Source organism: Chlorocebus sabaeus, chromosome 11, assembly GCF_047675955.1.
Source record: "Chlorocebus sabaeus isolate Y175 chromosome 11, mChlSab1.0.hap1, whole genome shotgun sequence".
Classification (NCBI taxonomy): Eukaryota; Metazoa; Chordata; class Mammalia; order Primates; family Cercopithecidae; genus Chlorocebus; species Chlorocebus sabaeus.
The window spans coordinates 118,001,473-118,021,743 of NC_132914.1; the positions used below are offsets into that span (position 1 = coordinate 118,001,473).

General features: G+C 39.3%; 1 protein-coding gene across 1 annotated transcript in view; it reads right to left on the minus strand.

Annotated features, from left to right (window-relative positions):
* Window positions 1-20,271, minus strand: part of SPPL3 (signal peptide peptidase like 3) — a 143,539-nt gene that overhangs the window by 32,520 nt on the left and 90,748 nt on the right. Inside the window, exon 2 of the mRNA XM_008004970.3 lies at window positions 14,940-15,017. Within this exon, the coding sequence (XP_008003161.3) occupies window positions 14,940-15,017 (78 nt within the window). The remainder of the gene's footprint in view (window positions 1-14,939; window positions 15,018-20,271) is intronic.

A 20,271-nucleotide genomic window follows, 5' to 3' on the forward strand; every position in this document is an offset into this window, starting at 1 on the left:
GTGGATCTCTCAAGGACAGGAGTTCGAAACCAGCCTGGCCAACATGGTGAAACCCCATCTCTACTGAAAATACAAAAATTAGCCAGGCGTGGTGGCCCACACCTATAGTCCCAGCTACTTGGGAGGCCAGAGAATTGCTTGAACCCAGGAGATGGAGGTTGCAGTGAGATCACGCCACGGCACTCCAGCCTGGATGACAGAGCAACTCTGTCTCAAAAAATAAAATAAAATAAAAATAACCTCCATGTATCTAACTTTTTGTATATATGGAATACCAGTATATCTGTTTTGATGTTATGCTAACATCTGTGTCAGTTCTGGGTCAGTTTTGATTGACGGATTACTTTCCTTATCCTGGGTCATGTTTTCCTTCTTTTTTGCCTGTCTGATCATCTCTGCAAGCATGCTAGGCATTGTGAATTTTACCTTATCTAAATATTTTTTATTCCTATTAATTTTGAGCTTTGATCAGGGATGCTGTTAGATACCTGGCGTTAATTGATTTTTGTTTCCATGATTTGTTAGGTGGGTCTGAAGCAGTGCTCAGTCTAGGGTAATTATTCTCTATCACTGAGGCAAGATCTCAGTACTCTACCCAATGCCAAATGAATTGTAAGTTTTTCCAATCAGGCTTTTGGAAACAGGTACTCTCCCTTCTAATCCTTTCACATTATTCTTTCCTCCACCTTAGGTGATTTCCACATATGCATACACTAATTAATACTGTGATGAGGCTGAGTGCGGTGGTTCATGCCTGTAATCCCAGAACTTTGAGAGGCCAAGGCGGGCAAATCACGAGGTCAGGAGTTCGAGACCAGCCTGGCCAACATGGTGAAACCCTGTCTCTACTAAAAATACAAAAATTAGCCAGGCGTGATGGTGGGTACCTGTAATCCTAGCTACTCGGGAGGCTGAGGCTGGAGAACTGCTTGAACTTGGGAAGCGGAGGTTGCAGTGAGGCGAGATTGTGCCACTGCACTCCAGCCTGGGTGACACAGTGAGACTCCAACTCAAAACAAACAAACAACAAACAAACAAAAAAACTGTGATGAATGTTCAAGGAGTCTGTGTAGATCTCTGTGTTTTCTCATTTTGCAGTTCACTTTTCTTTTGTACTCTGTTCTATTACCTCTAGCTGCCTCTAGCCATCTCTTTGGACTCTCAGTTCCATCTCTTCAACTTAGGAAATCTTTCTCTCTGCACCATGACTGGAAACTATCTTAAGACAGTATGATGGGAAAACTATTCCTCAACTCTCAGGAATACTGTCCTTTGCTGTCTGATGAAAAATATCTTGAAAACTGCTGTGTCATGAGGTTTACATGTTTTTTATTGTTTTTAGAGTTGCTTCAGGTGGGATGGTAATTCAGTCTCTGTTCCTCTATCTTGGCTGGAAGTACAAGTGGCTCTAGGTAGTTCTTTTAAATAGGTCCTGAACTGGGCAGATTTTTAAGTGAAGGAAAAGGCCTTTTAAAATTTGTTAATGTCTTTAAAAGTCCCTGGGGGTACGAAACATTGATGAATTTTATCCCTTTCTTTAGGAAAGGAGAGGATCCTAGAATGAAGAGGTAGGTCATAATTCTTCCTGGAAGAAACTTAACCGAACGATTGGGCTCAGGTCACACTGATCATGCTCTTAACTTCGTAGTTTCCCACATCTATGACTCAAAACTTCTTGCTGGATTCGAAAGACTTGCCCCTCTACTAACAGCCTGACTCTAGCTGCCACTCTTGTTTCCTGTACTTTCAGGCACTGTCTAAAACTCCCTTATCTGTTACTGGTACTGAGGAAGCCTCAATTAAAATGGGAGGTCTGGGTAGGATAATCTATGGAGTAGGGACTGGTTAGTTACATGTCACCCTGTTCTCATATAAATTTGGCCAAAGAACTGTTTAACAAACTGTTCCACTGGAGGGCAGCCCCAGTGGGTGACAGTTCCCCAAGCAGGACCAAAACACGATGACTTTTAGATGTGGTGGACTCCCTGAAACATGGTTAAGACTCCTTCTGAAATATGGTCAGGGGTCTGACATGTTGGCTTTCCTTTGGGTTTTTTTATTTTTAAAAAGCCTTGGATTTTAGATGATTCATATATAGTATTTGAGACATTATATTTCTCCAGTCATCAGAGGAAGACACATTAGCAGAGATTAAAACATACACTTACTGCTCATACCTCAGTCACCCTTAGAGGAATAGCTATGGCAACTGGCTCCTGAAAAACTTTTTCCTATTAATTTTAATTAGTTCCACAACAAACTAGATGTAATATTTTGCATATATTTCCCCTGCCAAGGCACCTGTGGTAGTTTCTAGTACATGGTTTCACGTCCATGATCTTTTAAGCTTTAATTCATGTTTTCACACAGCAGAGCTAACAATGTGCAGGGACCTAAACTCTAGGATTTAATGGGAACGTCTCTGCAGTCTCTGCAGTCAATGGAACGTGAAGACTGCTCCTTCCCTGTGGGCATGCTTTGGAAAGAATGTATTAATTTAAACTGAGTTTTTCAAATTCACTTATGAATGGAGTAACAATAACTATACTTGTTATGTTCTGTTTCACAGAATCTGGTGACAGCAGGTTAAATTTGCAGGAATTTTTATCTACATCTCTACTCTTGGGGCTATACAGACTGCCAGCTTCTCTTACTTTTTCTGTTGGCATTATATCACTATTCTGGATTGGAAGGTTGCCAGTCATCTCTTTGGTTTAACCCTAGGCACAGCTGCTACAGAGCCTCTCCCATGAGACTGGATGAGTGAGAATAGGTGCTGAGAACCCCCCTGCAGGACAGGATGAAGGGTTATATAACTCTATTTCAATTTGTTATTAATTGAGAACTATTTATAACTCCATCCTGGATGTTTTAAGGCAAGATTTCCCCGTTTTTTCAAATACAGCTGCTCCCTGACTTACGATGGGGTTATATCCCAATGAACCCAGGCAAGCTGAAAATCTCGAGTTCAAAATGCATTTAATATTCATACATCTAACCTACTGAACATCATAGTTCAGCCCAGCCTACCTTAAACGTGCTCAGAACACATACATTAGCGTACAGTTGGGCAAAATCATCTAACACAAAGGCCTGTTTTGTAATATAGTGCTGAATATTTCCAGTTACTTACTGAATACACTGAGAGTGAAAAACAGAATGGTTGTATGTGTACTTGAAGTACGGTTTCTACTGAAATCATATCGCCTTTGTACCATCATAACGCGGAAAAATCTTAAGTCAAACCATCATTAAGTCAAACCATTGGTAAGCTGGGGACCTTCTGTAGTAGAAAGTAGTGGTCAACTTCAAACCAGTTTTAGCTGGTCCATTTTTTTAGCATCTAACTGACAAGAACTGTAGCAGGGGTAGCAAAGCCTTAGGCAGGAATGAGGTACTATCAGATGGTGGGGGAGGGTGGAGGAGTGGTAGGGAGAGCAAGCATTCTTCTTAGTTCTCTGTGTAATCAGAAAACCTTGAATTTCTTGCTGCCTCAAATAAGCTTAGCTAAAATCAAGCCTTGTTTGGTTGTTAGAAGCAGACCATGGGTCACCACTGCACAAAACAGAAATGGGGCTAGATGAATTAGTAGGGCCTTACCTATTAGCTCAAGCTGGGAAGATTCATATCTTTCAGTTTTATAAAACAAGATTAAAGGGCCTGGGCTCAGCAGATCCCATGCCACTATGACTGGGATCTGGTAATGTTACTCACACTGCACAGCTGACAGCAAACTTAAGCTATTTAAATAAAGTCTTTGCAGAGGACTCTGCTTCCAGAGCTATCCAGGACTATTTTCAATTACAGACCTTTAACTTAGCTTATTTGGTAATTTAATAAGTGCACAGACATCAGATTGCTAGGCTGGACCTAGAACAGTTTGTTATATCTTCATAGAAGACTACTCTTCATTCTCTTCCATCCTGACCTGCCTTCACAATCTTGTTATTGCTATACAGTAACATATAATATGATGTTAATATAATGTTATAAATATACACTCCATCCAAATTGTATCCTGGATATTTGCAAGTCTAGGTACTGAAATCAATGTTTACGTCAGGTGCGGTGGCTCATGCCTGTAATCCTAGCACTTTAGAAGGCTGAGGTTGGTGGATCACCTGAGGTCAGAAGTTCGAGACCAGCCTGGCCAACATGGCGAAACCCTGTCTCTACTAAAAATACAAAAGTTAGCTGGGCCTGGTGGCGCACACCTGTAATCCCAGCTACTCAGGAGGCTGAGGCAAGAGAACTGCTTGAACCTGGGAGGTGGAGGTTGCAGTAAGCTGAGATCACACCTCTTCATTCCAGCCTGGGCAAAAGAATGAAACTTGGTCTCAAAACAAAAAACAAAAAACAAAACAAAAAAAAGAAATCAATGATTAAATGATCAGCAGGACTTGAGCTATGGCTTTTTCATCAGAGACAACCATTTACCATCACAGAAAAAAAGTCCATCTAAATTATAGCATATTATAGGCTTTTTTTTTTGTCTTTTCATCAACTATGACTCAACAGGAAGTAGTTATGGATCAAGGTGTAGGAGGTAAACAAATGTCCAATTATTGATACTTACATAGAACCTACACTAAGAAAGACAGACTAAGAATCTGGGGAGGAAGAGACAGTCTCGGACTCAGCAGCTGACAGTCCAGAGGGTTAAAGTGATAATAGTTGAGCTTGATTGAGCTCATACCATCAGGCACTATGTTAGGTGCTTTACAGGCAAGGTTTCTTTTGATTCATAGAAAAACTCCATGAGTGGGGTGACCACAAATCCCAACTTATGCCTGCTGCCCTGGCAAAATTATGAAGGAAACAAAAATATTTCACCCAAAAATATACTACTTTGACATATTTCAGATGGCTTTCACAAGGGCTGGAAATACAAGAATAGCTGAGAGAAGCTGTGTGGGGCAGATTTGCATCTGTAGAGAAAACATACACTGATGCGGCTGAGGCATTTATCTGAGGCCCTACCTTGTCCAGACATAGGAAAGATTAATTGAGAGTCTGACACCTTAGAAGGTCAGAAAGAAACATATTCCATCTATTCTCTCTCAGGGCTGTGACCTGTGAGGTTTCATCTACATGACAGGACCACCTGTGCTAGCTGGGCCTCCTCTTCTCTCTCCCATAACCTGTCTCACCACCATAACCTTATTTACCACCATAATCTGTCTTGCCACACTCCAAGCCCTCATTCTTTCTGTAACCTCAAGGTGGTATAAAAGCATCAGCCATCTGGCCATTTTTTTTGTTTTGAGATCTTATATTTTGTAAGACTTTTGTGCACATTAACAAATCTGTGTGCCTCTTCTATTAATCTGCTATTTGTCAGTTGATTTTTCAGCAAGGATTCAGAGGGCACACAGGAAGTTTTCCCTTGGCCCTGTTACACAACTAATGGGCTCACTGCTTGATGCGCTACATCTTTCCACATCAGTACATACTGCTTTTTCCATAAAAACAAACTAAAAAACCTATTTCTCCCCAAGTAAACTTGATCTGGTATCATTTTTAGATGAGCTGCACATATGCCATCTTACTACAGAGAAATATTAAGACCAGGAGCCTTTACAGGTGAATGATACGGTTTAGCCTTGAACTGGGTAAGGTCCAGATGGCCACTGACCCTGTCAGCTAATTAGTGTCAGACAGAATGACAACTCATCAACATTCTTCAACTTTCAATTGGGTGTAAGTATAAATTCCAGTTTGGTGTTTTGGTCACTTTGATGTACATTTCACATGAAGTTTATTACAGACACTTTATCAAGAAGTAGGTTAATATTCTGTGAGTGCCTTAATAAGGTTTTAGTGTGGCTGAGGTAGAGATCTGGTTATATTTAACGTAAATTTGTTTCAGGGTAGAATTCAGTTGCAAAGAACAGAACTTTAGGAAATCAGCTACTCATTTCTTTATGTCCTAGAGTGGATTAAAAAGGATTTTCTGAGGAAGATTCTAGGCCTGCCCTTGGGAACTTATACCGCCTGCCTCAGGACAAGGGGAAACAGGGACTTCTATTTAGGTATTGTTAGGTTCCTTGGTTCTGATAAAAATACAAATGCACCACGAGTGCTGTTAAGACAACTAGGTCTGTATTTAGCTGGCAACAGGGTACATTTCTGGGCTGCTGCGTGTGTGTGTGTGTGTGTGTGTGTGTGTATGTGTGTGTGTATATATATACATATATATATATATATATATTTTTTTTTTTTTTTTTGAGATGCAGTCTCACTCAGTTTGTGGCCCAGATTGGAGTGCAGTGGCGCAATCTCAGCTCACTGCAACCTTTGCCTCCCAGTTCAAGTGATTCTCCTGCCTCAGCCTCCTGAGTAGCTGGGATTACAGGCATGTGCCACCACGCCTGGCTAATTTTTGTATTTTGGGTACAGATAGAGTTTCACCATGTTGGCCAGGCTGGTCTTGAACTCCAGATCTCACATGATCCTCCCACCTTGGCCTCCAAAAGTGCTGGGATTACAGGCGTGAGCCACTGTGCCTGGTCTGCTACCAATATTTATTAACAGATCAACATTCAAGAATAATCAGTTTAAGAATTAACAGCCCATTCACTTCTCCAGATATCCCAAAATATAACCTTAGATCACACTTAGCAATAAGCTGGTTATCTAAACCATAACATCCTGTTGCCCACTGTGCACCTTCAATTTTGGCAAAACTGCTTTTGCTAAAACACATTTTCATGCAATACCACCAATTTATATTGAAGGTACTATAAATCATTCAACATTTATTTGAATGCCTACTGTGAAATGAATGAAACTTAACGTTATATCCTCTTTACGAAGGTCTTTAGGATAAAAGTCTGTCTGATCTTAAGGCCAAGAACAGTTGTAATTCACCTGAACAACTGGGGTCTTCTGATTGAAGGAAGCTGAGAGAGTTTTACATTCTTTCTTTTTAAAGCTGGCTGCTACAAACCTTATGGTGGTCTTTGTGAACCACTAGTAACAAGGGTGCTGGCATTATGGCATGCATTTTTACATTTCTTTTTTGGCTCTATTTTGTCTCCACTCATACTTTTACTTTTCTTTGGCCCCATTTTAATTTCCCTTGAAGTAACTTGCAAAAGTTAGTACTGCTCTGGAATAGGGCAGTGCAGAGCACAAATAAACAACTGTAGGAAGCAAAATGGAGGTGGGAGCATATCAGTTTATTGAAAGCTATACTTGTTCATCCATTTGCATTCCGATACCTGAGGACACTATGAATACTGCAGGAGAAAAGCAAATGGAAATTTTTACCCTTCATATTTTAAGAATATTTTTTTCTCAGCTCCAGAATGGAGTGAAAATAAGAAAGAAAAATTTCATTTATAAAAAAATTTGAAAAGAATGTGTTTTTTGATAATCCTACTATTGGAAGTGAGTACAATGAAGAGGGGACTCACTGATTCAAGGTAAACACTACATGGTTAAACTTAGGTTAAGTTAAATATGTGTTCCTAGAAAACTTAATAGTGGTTTTATAAATTGAACATTTAATAGTGAATTGATGAAATTCTTAAATATATAAAAAATACTTGTCTACATATGCTGCAATGGACAAAATCATTCCCTACATCATCTAAAAAGTTCAGGCTTCTGTGTATGATGGAATGACAAAAAGGGTAGCTCAAAAGATAAACACATTACACACAACTAGAACATCATGACACTTGCGAACCACAGTGACACTTGTTCTAGTGAACCAGGTCTAACTACAATTATATGCACTTAGAATGAAAGGCATCACAATCCTATCAAGTATAGTTCTTAGTAAAGAACTCAGTCAGTATCCCTGCAGGGTTATTAACCTGATGTTGTCTTCCTAGAGCAGGCTTGGGTATAAGTAAAGAACTCAGTATCTCTGCAGGCTTATTAACCTGATGTTGTCTTCCTAGAGTAGGTTTGGGTATAAGTAAATGAACTGCTCTCACTACCTAAGAAAGCATTGGTAGGTGCTTGCCTTTATAAAAAAGGAAATAGTTACGCTAGAGTTATAAAACAAATGACCAAAACTAATGCAAGAAAATCTAAATAGCCTCTTTTGAACAATGTTAAGACAGAAACTGTTACTAAAGAGGAATATTTTATAAAAGTCAGTACCTCAAGAAATAGATAACAATTATAAACATACAGAAAGCGAAAAGACAAACCCAGAGGCACTTATAAAAAACCAATTTTCACAATAAAGAAAGAACTCTCAACATTCAACAACAAGAAGAAAATCCAATTTAAAAATGGGCAAAAGAGTTGAAAAGACACCAAAGAAGAGACATAGATGGTAAATGGGCACATGAAAAGATGCTCAACATCAGTATGCATTAAGAAAATGCAAACCAAAATTATAGAGAGATACCACTTCATACCCACCAGAACAGCAGAATAGCTATAATCATAAAGACAGACAATAACAAGTGTTGGTGAAGAAGTGGAGAAATTGGAACCTTCATACATTGCTAGTGGGAATGTAAAACAGCATAGCTGCCTCGGAAAACAGAAGCATTTCTTAAAAGTGTTAAGACTAAGAATTACCATTAGACTCAGCAATTCCGCTACTAGGTATCTGCTTGAGGGCAATAAATATGTTATGTCCACACAAACTTGTACACAAATGTTCACAGTAACATTACTCATAAAAGCCAAAAAAGGGCAACAACCCAAATGTCCATCAACCAATGAATGCAAAAACAAAAGAGAATATTATTCAGCAATAAAAAGGAATGAAATACTGATAACATGCCACAACATGGATGAACTTCAAAAACACTATGCTAAGTGAAAGAAGCTAGTAACAAAAGGTCACATACTGTATGAATCCACTTACATGAGAGGTCCAGAATAGGCAAATCTATAGAGATAAAAGCTAGATTCATGGTTGCCTAGGGCTGGTGGGTAGGGAAAGAGGAATGGGAATGACTGCTAACTGGTACAAATTTTCTTTTGGGATAATGTGCTAAAATTAGATTACAGTGATGGCTGCACAATTTTGTAAATATACTAAAACCCACTTAATTGTATACTTTAAGTGACCAAACTTTATGGTATTTATATCTCAATAAAGCTGTTAAAACATAATATATTAACAGAATGGACAAAAACCACAGGATCATCTCAACAGAGGCATAAAAACACATGATAAAATCCAATACCCATTCATAATAAAACTCTCCACAAACTAGAAATAAAAGAAATTTCCTCAACCTGATAAAGGGCATTTATGAAAAATGTACAACTAACTACATACTTAATGGGAAATGCTTTCCCTGAAGATTAGGAACAGGGCAAGGATGGATGTGTGCCTTTGACTCTTCTATTCAACAATGTACAAGAAGGGAGAAAAAGGTAAAAAGACAAAGTCTTTCAGAATTGAAACAAGTAGCAAAACTGTCTTTATTTGCAGACCACATCATCCTATGTGCAGAAAATCCTAAGGAATCATAGACAAAAAACTACCAGCACTAATGAGTTCAGCAAAGCTACAGTATTTGAGGTGAATACACATCAGTTGTAGTTCTATATACTTAGCAATGAACAATCCAAAATGAAGAAAAAAATTCATCAAAAATAACATCAAAAAGTAAAAAAATACTTACGAATAAATTTAACAAAATAGTGGAAGCCTTGCACACTGAAAATTACAAAACACTATTAATAGAAATCAAAGAATATCTAAAGTATCTAAATTAAAGAACATCTAAATAAACGGAGACACATTCCACATCCACGGATAGGAAGTGATCATCATTAAGATAGCAATTTTCCTCAAACTGATCTACAGATTCACAATGCCTACTAAAATCCCTGCAGGCTTTTTTTTTTGGGGGGGGCAGGGGGGTAGAAACTGACCAGCTGAACCTAAAATTTATATGGAAATGTAAAGGATCCGGAGTAGCCAGACAAATTTGTAAAAGAACAACACTTACTTTAAAGGCAACAACAATCAAGACATTGGCACTGGCATAAGAAGAGACATACAGACCAGACCTAGTAACTATCTTTACTTTTATGGTCGATTTTTTTTTTTTTTTTTAAAGAGACAGAGTCTTGCTATGTTACCCTGGCTTGAGTGCAGTGGTGCGATCAGAGTTCACTGTAACCCCAAACACCTGGGACTCAGGTGATCCTCCCACCTGAGCACCCGAGTCGCTGGGGTTACAGGTGCATGCCACCATGTCAACAACGCATTTCTGACAATGGTGCCAAGGTAATTCAATGGGTAAGTATAGTCTTTTCAACAAATGGTACTGGGACAACTGGATAACCACATTTATAAAGATGAAATTAAATTTGTACCTCATGTCATACACAAAACTTAACTCAAAATGAATCATAAATGTAAGAAGCAAAACTATAAAACTTCTTTTTTTTTTTTTTTTTTTTTTTTTTGAGACAGAGTCTGGCTCTGTTGTCCAGGCTGGAGTGCAGTGGCCGGATCTCAGCTCACTGCAAGCTCCGCCTCCCGGGTTTATGCCATTCTTCTGCCTCAGCCTCCCAAGTAGCTGGGACTACAGGCGCCGCCACCTCGCCCGGCTAGTTTTTTTGTATTTTTTAGTAGAGACGGGGTTTCACCGTGTTAGCCAGGATGGTCTCGATCTCCTGACCTCGTGATCCGCCCGTCTCGGCCTCCCAAAGTGCTGGGATTACAGGCTTGAGCCACCGAGCCCGGCCAAAACTTCTTAAAGAAAACGGAGGAGAGCTGGGCGCAGTGGCTCACGCCTGCAATCCCAGCATTTTGGGAGGCCAAGGTGGGTGGACCACGAGGTCAGGAGATCAAGACCATCCTGGCTAACAGGGTGAAAACCCGTGTCTACTAAAAATTACAAAAAATTAGCCGGGCATGGTGGCAGGTGCCTGCAGTTCCAGCTACTTGGGAGGCTGAGGCAGGAGAATGGCGTGAACCTGGAAGGTGGAGCTTGCAGTAAGCCGAGATCACACCATCTTTAAAAAAAAAAAAAAAAAAAAAAAAAAAGGAAGAAAAAAGAAAAAAAAAGGAAAACGTAGGAGAAAATCCTTGTACCCATGTGCCAATTTACCAGTTTCACATTTTATGAATCATGCTTTTGGCACATCACCAAAAGGATGATCCATAAAATGTGAAATTGGTAAACTGGCTTTAACAAAATTAAAATGTTTATATTCCAACGGACACTATGAAGAAAATGAGAAGGCAAGCCAGAGAATAGGAAAAATTTAAAAGTTGCAAATCATATGATTGAGAAAGAGTTTTTTTTTCTTTTTTTTTTTGAGACGGAGTCTGGCTCTGTCACCCAGGCTGGGGTGCAGTGGCCAGATCTCAGCTCACTGCAAGCTCCGCCTCCTGGGTTTATGCCGTTCTCCTGCCTCAGCCTCCCAAGTAGCTGGAACTACAGGCGCCCACCACCTCGCCTGGCTAGTTTTTTGTATTTTTTAGTAGAGACGGGGTTTCACCTTGTTAGCCAGGATGGTCTCGATCTCCTGACCTCGTGATCCGCCCATCTCAGCCTCCCAAAGTGCTGGGATTACAGGCTTGAGCCACCGCGCCTGGCCGAGAGAATTTTTGACTAGACATTTCACCAAAGAAGATAAACAGATGGTTAATAAGCACAGGAACACATGCTCATCAACTTTTCAACACCCTAATATCAGGGAAATAATACAACCCAAACCACTATGAGATACCACTTCACGCCTCACTAGAATGGCTATAATAAAAAGACAACGTGTTTCAGAAAGCCCTTACCTGTGTACTGAAGGGTACACCAAAAAATGGTTTAAATGGTACATTTTGTGTTATATATACTTTACCATAATAAAAAATAGCCCTTACCGATTAAAAAGAAAAAGGGAGGCCAAGCTCGGTGGCTCATGCCTGGAATTCCAGCACTTTGGGAGGCCGAGGCGGGCAGATCATGAGGTCAAGAGTTCGAAACCACCCTGACCAACATGGAGAAACACCGTCTCTACTAAACACACAAAAATCAGCCGGGCATGGTGGCACATACCTGTAATCCCAACTACTCAGGAGGCTGAGGCAGGAGAATCGCTTGAATCTGGGAGGCAGAGGTTGCGCTGAGCCGAGATGGCGCTACTGCACTCCAGCCTGGGCAACAAGAGCGAAACTCCGACTCAAAAAAAAAAAAAAGAAAAAAGAAAAAAAAAGAAAAGAAAAAGAAAAAGAAAAAGGGAAAGGTGGTGAACTCAGCAGGGAAAAAAAAAAAAAACCCAAAAAAAATCTTCCCACAAAGAGAAGCCCAGCTTTAGATGGCTTCACCTATCAAACATTTAAAGACAAAATTACATAAATCTCTTCCATAAAACACCAACTTATTCAGTGAGTTCAATTTAAACGTATAATTAAAGGCATCATGATTTACTTTTTGCAGAAATGCCTTATTAAAGTATAAAAGATAAAAGGTTCTGAGTTAGAGGTCCTGAAAACTGTTTCAATCCAGACTTGTTACCAACTGGTTGCGTAATCTTTGTCAAGTTACACCACCATTTTCACTTTGGGCTTCGGTTTCTTAGTTTCTTCTGTTGTTGTTGTTGTTGTTGTTGCCAGGGTCTCACTCCGTTACCCAGGCTGGAGTGCAGTGGTACGATCACCGCTCACTGCAACCTCCGCCTCCTGGGCTCAAGCATTCCTCCCAGCCTCCTGGGTAAGTAGGATGACAGGCACGCACCACTACGCCCAGCTAATTTTTGCATATTTAGTAGACGGGGTTTCACCATGTTACCCAGCCTGGTCTTGAACTCCTGGGCTCAGGGCATCTGCCTGCTTCAGCCTCCCAAAGTGCTGGATTACAGGTGTGAGGGACCACGCCTGGCCAGTTTCCTCATCTGTAAACAGGGAGGTTCACCAGATAAATCCTTTCTTCCTATATAATTCTACGATACACTTACTACATAAAATTTGGTTTAAAACTTGCTCAATCCTAAAATGATACAGCCCTTCAGAAAACAATAATATGTAGTAAGAGGCATTTCATACTCTGTTGAAGTATTTCCACTTCTGGATATTTATCTTGGTGACATAATTCAATAAAAGCAAATAATCCATAAAGCTATCATCACTGTAGGAGCCCACTTGTCCAACAAGAGTGGAATAAGATGAGTAACACAAAGAAATGCCAAATTACTAAAACAGTATGAAGATAATTTGTAGAAAATATTTGTCTGGTGCAAATAATCAGAATATAAATGATTTCAACTATGCAAATGTATACAGTATATAAACATATGCCAAATGGAAGGTAGTCTGCACTACTCAAAGTAGTATTAGGGTTGTGAGTCTAAACATGGCTTCTTCTGTGTTTAATTGCAAAGTCTTTTGAAATGTTAATGCATTATATACTCAAAGGGAAAAGAATCAGATACTTGTCCACAGGGTAGAGATGAAAAATATCAAGATCACATTGATAAGGTTCTAAGTTCCTCTGGTTTGATTAATGCTTCCTGAGAGTGGTTATGAATCTGGAGTTCTCAGTAGACATCTCAGTGATTAAAACTTTGGTCGGTGTATACTGAAATTACCCACAATATTTTACTTGTTTTACTCAGTATTGAGGTAAAGACTGCAAGTCTGTGATTTTATAAAGTAGCTATTAAAATTCAGACACAATACTGCATAGTTCAAAATCTTTATGCCTGAGTATTTCACTTATCCCTATTACTACCTTTGAAGTTCTCAACTTATAATTCCTCAAGCAGCACTTTTTGGTAGGTTCATCAACCACTAACCTATTTGAGTTATACAACCATTAAAGCTCCTCTCGACTGAAAATAGTGGAAAAGGGGAGTGTGTATCTAGTGTCTATATTTTCCCTCCTATTCCTATGGCTGCCTGCTGGGATGAGAACCTCAGCAGGATCTAGTCTCAGCATCTCCAAGGTTATCAGAGAGAATACCTGGTAATGCTACAACACACAACCCTAATAACTGTAAGATGAACCATATGAAATTGTTTCTGTGGACCAAAATATTAATAGTCAACCATCAGCAATTTTGTATGGCTCAACCTTGGATGTCAAGCCTTTGGATTAAGAAAAATATGATGTAAATTTCCATAAGGACATAATCTACTTACAAGCATTTTAGGACAATTTTTTTTTTTTTTTTTTTGAGACATAGTCTGGCACCGTTGCCCAGGCTGGAGTGCAGTAGTGTGATCATAACTCATTGTATCCTCAATCTCCAGAAGAAGGAGAAGTGCTCCTCCTTCTGCCACAGCCTCCTGAGTAGCTGGGACCACAGGCACTAACACCATGCCTGATTAATTTCTTCAAAAAATATTTTTTGTAGAGACGGGTCTTGCTATGTTGCCCAGGCTAGTTTTGAACTCCTGGGCTCAAGCAATCCTCCTGTCTCAGCTTCCCAAAGTGCTGGATATAGGCATACGGCACTGTGCCCGGCCAAAGATTAAGAACTTTATTAGCATCCTGGGTATAGTTTTACTTCGGTTTCCCTGGTCTTCGTAAGCCTACCACAGGTTTGCAACTATACTTTGATTTTCGGTTAGGGAAAAAAAAAAAACCAACATGAAATGTTCTCTTTGTCATTTTATTACATGGATATTCAGTAATTTTTTTTTCATATTTCATATTTCATTATCCTTCCATTTAAACTCTTTGTTCCCTTTGAGATTCTAGAATCATTGTCAAAGACTCTCTCCTTAACCTTCTCAATAAAGAGTGCATTAGGTGATTAATTTCAGAACCAGCATTTTAAGCAATTAGTTTTTACATGTTAGCATCAACATGCTAAACTCATAAGTACAACCAAGAAGTGTTTAACAGCAGCCAATTAAAAAACAAATAGCAGAACTCTCTATTCTGAGTCAGTTCCTGCTGAAGTCCTGTTTTTCTTCACAAAGTTTTGGTACCAGCACTTCCAGAGCAATGGTTCCTTCTTCCACCTCCAACTTAAATCAACCCCATTTGAGAACATCTTACCTGAAACTACCATAGACTATAAGAAGAATGGAAATCAGAAATGTAGACACTTGACTGGAATCCACCAGGGAATAGGCCCTAGAGAAATAAGAGGAAAAAAATTTAAATCACATGCAGTGAGTCCTAATGGAGCTTACAGTCTAATGAGTTCTATACACCCCACTAAGCTTTGTTTTTATCTTAAGAAGGAAAAAAGGTGTAAATTAGCATTAACAAAATAACACAATTAAAATGAGATTTGCTAGTTTAACATGAAGAATAAATGGATAGGTTTACAGCTATTATTAGTTAATATTTACAGCATGTAAAATGACATCAATGTACAAATCCCATCTCTGTATATGTTTACAATATCCACCCCCAATTTTAAAAGTATCAAAATATCTACCAAATCTGTGCCAATGGCAAAAGTCTCAATGATCAGACTTTTATCCAATCACATTTGAATCACTAATAGTATTTTACTGGTTTTACTCAGTGATGAAGTAAAGCCTGCATCTCATGAATTCCCCGTTTCCATTTTTCTAACTGCCTACTGATTTTCTCCATCTAGATGGCCTACAGGAGGTTCTTCAAAGTCAACAAGTCCACCACAAATATTCTCTCCATCTTAGCTGATCCTCTCAAGGAATGGTATCACCATCCCTTCAGCTGCCAAAGTTAAAAATCTGTTGCATTCTTGACAGCCCTTTCTTTCTCTTACTTCCACATCCCCAACTACCCTACTTCTCCTAATCCCACTGCCAATTTGTTAGCTCCCTTCTATGGCTTGGCTATTGGAAATCTTGTTTTAAAGGCTGTCTCCACGAGTTCACCCTCTACATTACCCATTCTTATATGTCAGGGATTTTCCTAAAACAAATCTTTGCGGAATTTTTGTTGTTGTTGTTTAATTTCCATTCAGCAAAGCATTTAATACTGCCTACGTGCCAGGCACTCTGCTAGCCACTGGGATATACAGTAATAAATAAGAACGCCTTGATCTCTGCCTAAATGTCTTTTCTAAAGAAATGAACAATTTCACTCTAAAGAAATAAAAAAAAATGAACATAACTGAATGAATATAATCATGAAGAATGTTACAAAGGAGAGAAAGAGAAGTACAGGGTACTATGATAATGTATATTAGGTAGATGCAGTCCAAGAACAGGGGAGCTTTCCTTAGGGAGGAAGATGATTTAGAGATATACAGGACACAATAAATAGGACCCGGTGATCGTTTATGGGAGCCAAGAGAGGGAAGAATTACAGTGATCCCTAGGTTTCTGCTTAGCTGGGTTTGTACCATTTAGGAGGTACCACCACGACTGGCTCCCAATTTTTGTATTTTTAGTAGAGATGGGGTTTTACCATGTTGGTCAGGCTGGTCTCAAACTCCTGACTTCAAGCAATCCACCCACCTTGGCCTCCCAAAGTGTTGGGATTACAGGCGTGAGCCACTGCGCCTGGCCGGAGGAACAGATTATAAGCTAAGGTTTGAAAGTAGTGAGGAGACAGCTGGATACTGAAACTGTTCTGAGCTGAAGATGTATATATACTGAGAGCTCATCACCTTCCACATGGTAACTGAAGCCATAGGTACGTGTGAATGCCTCACAGCAGTGAAAAGAGGACCCAGGATCAAGTCCTGGGAAATCTCCAAATGTAAAGATCAGGTAGAAGGAGGAACTGCAAAGAAAACCAAGATAAAACAGAGACAGATAAGGAAAACCCAGAATAGCAGATTATTTCAGAAAGGCAGCAAAATTGAATGCGGCCTGAATTTAATCCCTTGCTCTACCACTTACTAGTAGTTAAGCCAGTTACTTAGCCTCTCTAAGCTTCAGCTTTCATCTGTAAAATGGGGATAATGACAACTTCAAAGAGTTGTTAAAGGATTAAATGAGGAATTCATATAAAGAATATTACACATTAAATACTCAATTCATACTCACTGCATTAGGAGGGAGACGTTGCCAACCATGAATGCTGCTGAGGTCAAGAAAGACAACTGGAGAGACCACTGGGTAAAGTGGTGAGGATGGAGTCAGACTGAAATTGGCTGAGAAATTAAAGCTAAGGAAATGAAGACAGTATTTTGAAAAGTGCAGGGAAAAGAATGGCAGCTGGAGGGTAAATATAAAGATAAGGGAGATCTAAAACATTTTTCTTTTTTTAAGGTGAGAGATGCTCAACCTTTTCTGATGCTGACTGGAAATGAACCCAGTGAGGAGAGAAAGACTGATGCATACAGAGGAGGACATTACATTTCCTTTAATCGTTGTAAAAAATAAACATATAATAAACTTTCATGATACACTGCTGTGGTCTATAATGGCATGCTTTTGGTTCCTTAGTTTTCTTTTCTTTTCTTTTTGGAGATGGAGTTTTACTCTTGTTGCCCAGGCTGGAGTGCAACGGCATGATCTCGGCTCACTGCAACCTCTACCTACTGGGTTCAAGCGATTCTCCTGTTTCAGCCTCCTGAGAAGCTGAGGTTACAGGCGCCCGCCACCACGCCACCTAATTTTTTTCGTATTTTTAGTAGAGATAGGGTTTCATCATGTTGGCCACACTGGTCTCAAACTCCTGACCTCAGGTGATCCACCTGCCTCGACCTCCCGAAGTGCTGGGATTATAGGCTAAAGATCCACTGCACCTGGCATGGATCCTTAGTTACTACAGATACTTCCTGAAATATTTATGGGTATGTTTAAAAAAAAAAAAAAAATGAACTGGGGAGTCCATTAGGCTGAAATGGCTCCAGTGTCTTGGGTTCCTAAGGAAGCCAACTGAAATCCAACTCATCCCATCAGAAACTGCCAACCAAACCTAACCAGGGGCTTTACCAATCAGAAACTGCCGACCAATCTCTACTAGAGACTTTCTCCTTTAACCAATCAAGTATTGCCTTTCTTTTGCTTCTGCAAAAGCCTTATAAAAGTTTTGCCCTCAGGCACCCTCCATGGAGCTGAGATCCACTTGTGATCTGGTGCTGCCTGATTCATGACACACTGCTCAAAAAAAGAAAACAACAAAAAAAAAAACTCTCCAAAAGTTAAACATAAGTTTATCTTTTAACAGGTCAAATAACATGATTTAAGATTTGCTTTAAAATACTCTAAGAAAATAAAACATGGGAGGGATACACCAAAGAAAAGGCAAATTTTTTCAAATTATGAAGCTGGAATGATAGGTACATTGTATTCTTCTCTCTTCCCCCCACACCAGTCTTTGAGATGGTACAACAATTTGAACACAATTAAAACTACTAGAGGCAGATGAATACAAGAATTTACGTTTTGGATCATGAATTCTGTTTCACCGCACCTCACAGGGGTGCTACCTTTTCCTAAATTTCAGTCAGCCGGGGAGTGGAGAAAGGGAAGGTAGGAGACATGAGGGCCACTCGAGCCTCTCTGTTGGGTCCCATCCAGCAACGACGCAGCTGTGGCTGTCCAGGGTCTTCTTTTGAACAACCAGATTATGTAGACAAGGCTCACACACCAAGAGATATCTAAGCTATCACGTATCATGTATTAGGAAAATGAACTTCATCAATTTCTCTTTATTCTAAACTTATGTTTCTTGCTGTATGACATAATCTTTGCACACATCTTTCAAAGTTCCAAAATCAAGAAGGAACATTTTCTTAAAATTAAAAAAAACTATGACTAGGTTATATAGTCATACAAAAATCAAAAGTGTATTAAAAAGTACATACACAGAGGTCTTATGCCCATCTAGCCATCCCCCAACCCCCACCCTCTCAGTCATTTTTAGATAACTTTTAAATAACCATATTTTTTCATTTCTTATCTAGCCTTTTGGAGTAAATATACAATATAAGAACATTATTTCTCACCACTTCTTATGAAACAGGAGGAATATTAAATATACTGCTCAGTATCTCCCTCTACCCCCCTTTTACAATATAGCTTAGAAATCTTTCTGTATCAGGATGTGGAGAACTTCCTTTTTAAAATTTTCTTTTAAACAGCAGCATGGTATTCCACTGTGTAGATGCACCACAGTTGTTTTTTTTTTTTTTTTTTTTTTTTTTTTTTTTTTTTTTTTTTAAGAACAAGTCCTTTACAGGTGGACACTGGGGTTGTTTCCAAAAACTCTGCTGTTAACAAGTTAATTTTGTAATAACAGGCTTTGTAAATTATACCTGCATTGAACACACATGAAATGACATATTTATATAACATTCCTCAAAGTCAGATTGCTGGCTCAAAGAGGAAATGCACTTGCAATCTGACAGATGTTGCCAATGTGCCCTACAGAGAGTAAGTTATACCATTTCACACGCTCATCAGTAATGAACTAGATGTTCCTACTTTCCAAAGTGAGTATTGTCTAACTTTTGAATTTTACCCATCTGAGAGATGATAACTGGTATCTCAGTATGGTTTTTATTTGTATTAATTAAAACTGTAACTCAAATTTAAAAATTAAAGTGAGATTAAGCAGCTTTTTTGTATGATTAAAGGCCAGTAGGTATTTTTAAAAGGCAATTTAAAGTTTTCTCCAGACTCCAGAGCTATAAAAAAACAAGGGTGGCTGTCTTTTGAGGAACTTTTCTTCTGATGGTGTCTTACTTGGATGACTTTTTTTTTTGCATCCTTTGTATTTTGAAGCATATTGTCACTATCCTCAAGGCAGATTAAATATCGACACTTCCCAAATTCACTGCCTGAAAGTCTGATACTATTGTTTGTTTTGCTACATCTCTCAAATCAATGGAGACTCTCTAGAAACTCTTAACCTCGGACTTCCGGAAGTCTGGATTTTTTTTTTTTTCTGTTGCCCAGTTTGGAGTGCAATGGTGCGATCTCGGCTCACTTCAACCTCCGCCTCCTGGGTTCAATCAATTCTCCTGCCTCAGCCTCCCAAGTAGCTGGGATCACAGGAGTCTGCCACCATGCCCGGCTAATTTTTGGCATTTTTATTAGAGATGGGGTTTTGTCATGTTGCCCAGGCTGGTCTCAAACTCCTGTCCTCAGGTGATCCACCCATATCACCTGGCCTGGATTAAATTTTCAAAAACCAGCTCCTCCTCTCTGACATATCTTCTGTGCTGTGCTCTAGCCTCTGAGTAGCCATAGTTACTGACTTTCTTCATAGTCTGTTTTTCTAGATGAAGGTCTGACCACATGCAAAATATAAGAGTGTGTCTAAGGTTGCCAGATCTCACCTCCATATCCTGGCAGTCAGTATGTCCCCCACTGCAGAACTAAATGCCTGATTTCAAAAAAGTGTTCAGATGTTTAATGGTTTCTTCTAACTTAAGTTTCGTTTTAGCTTTCAAATAAACCTATACAAGAAAATCTGATTAAAGTTCACCCCT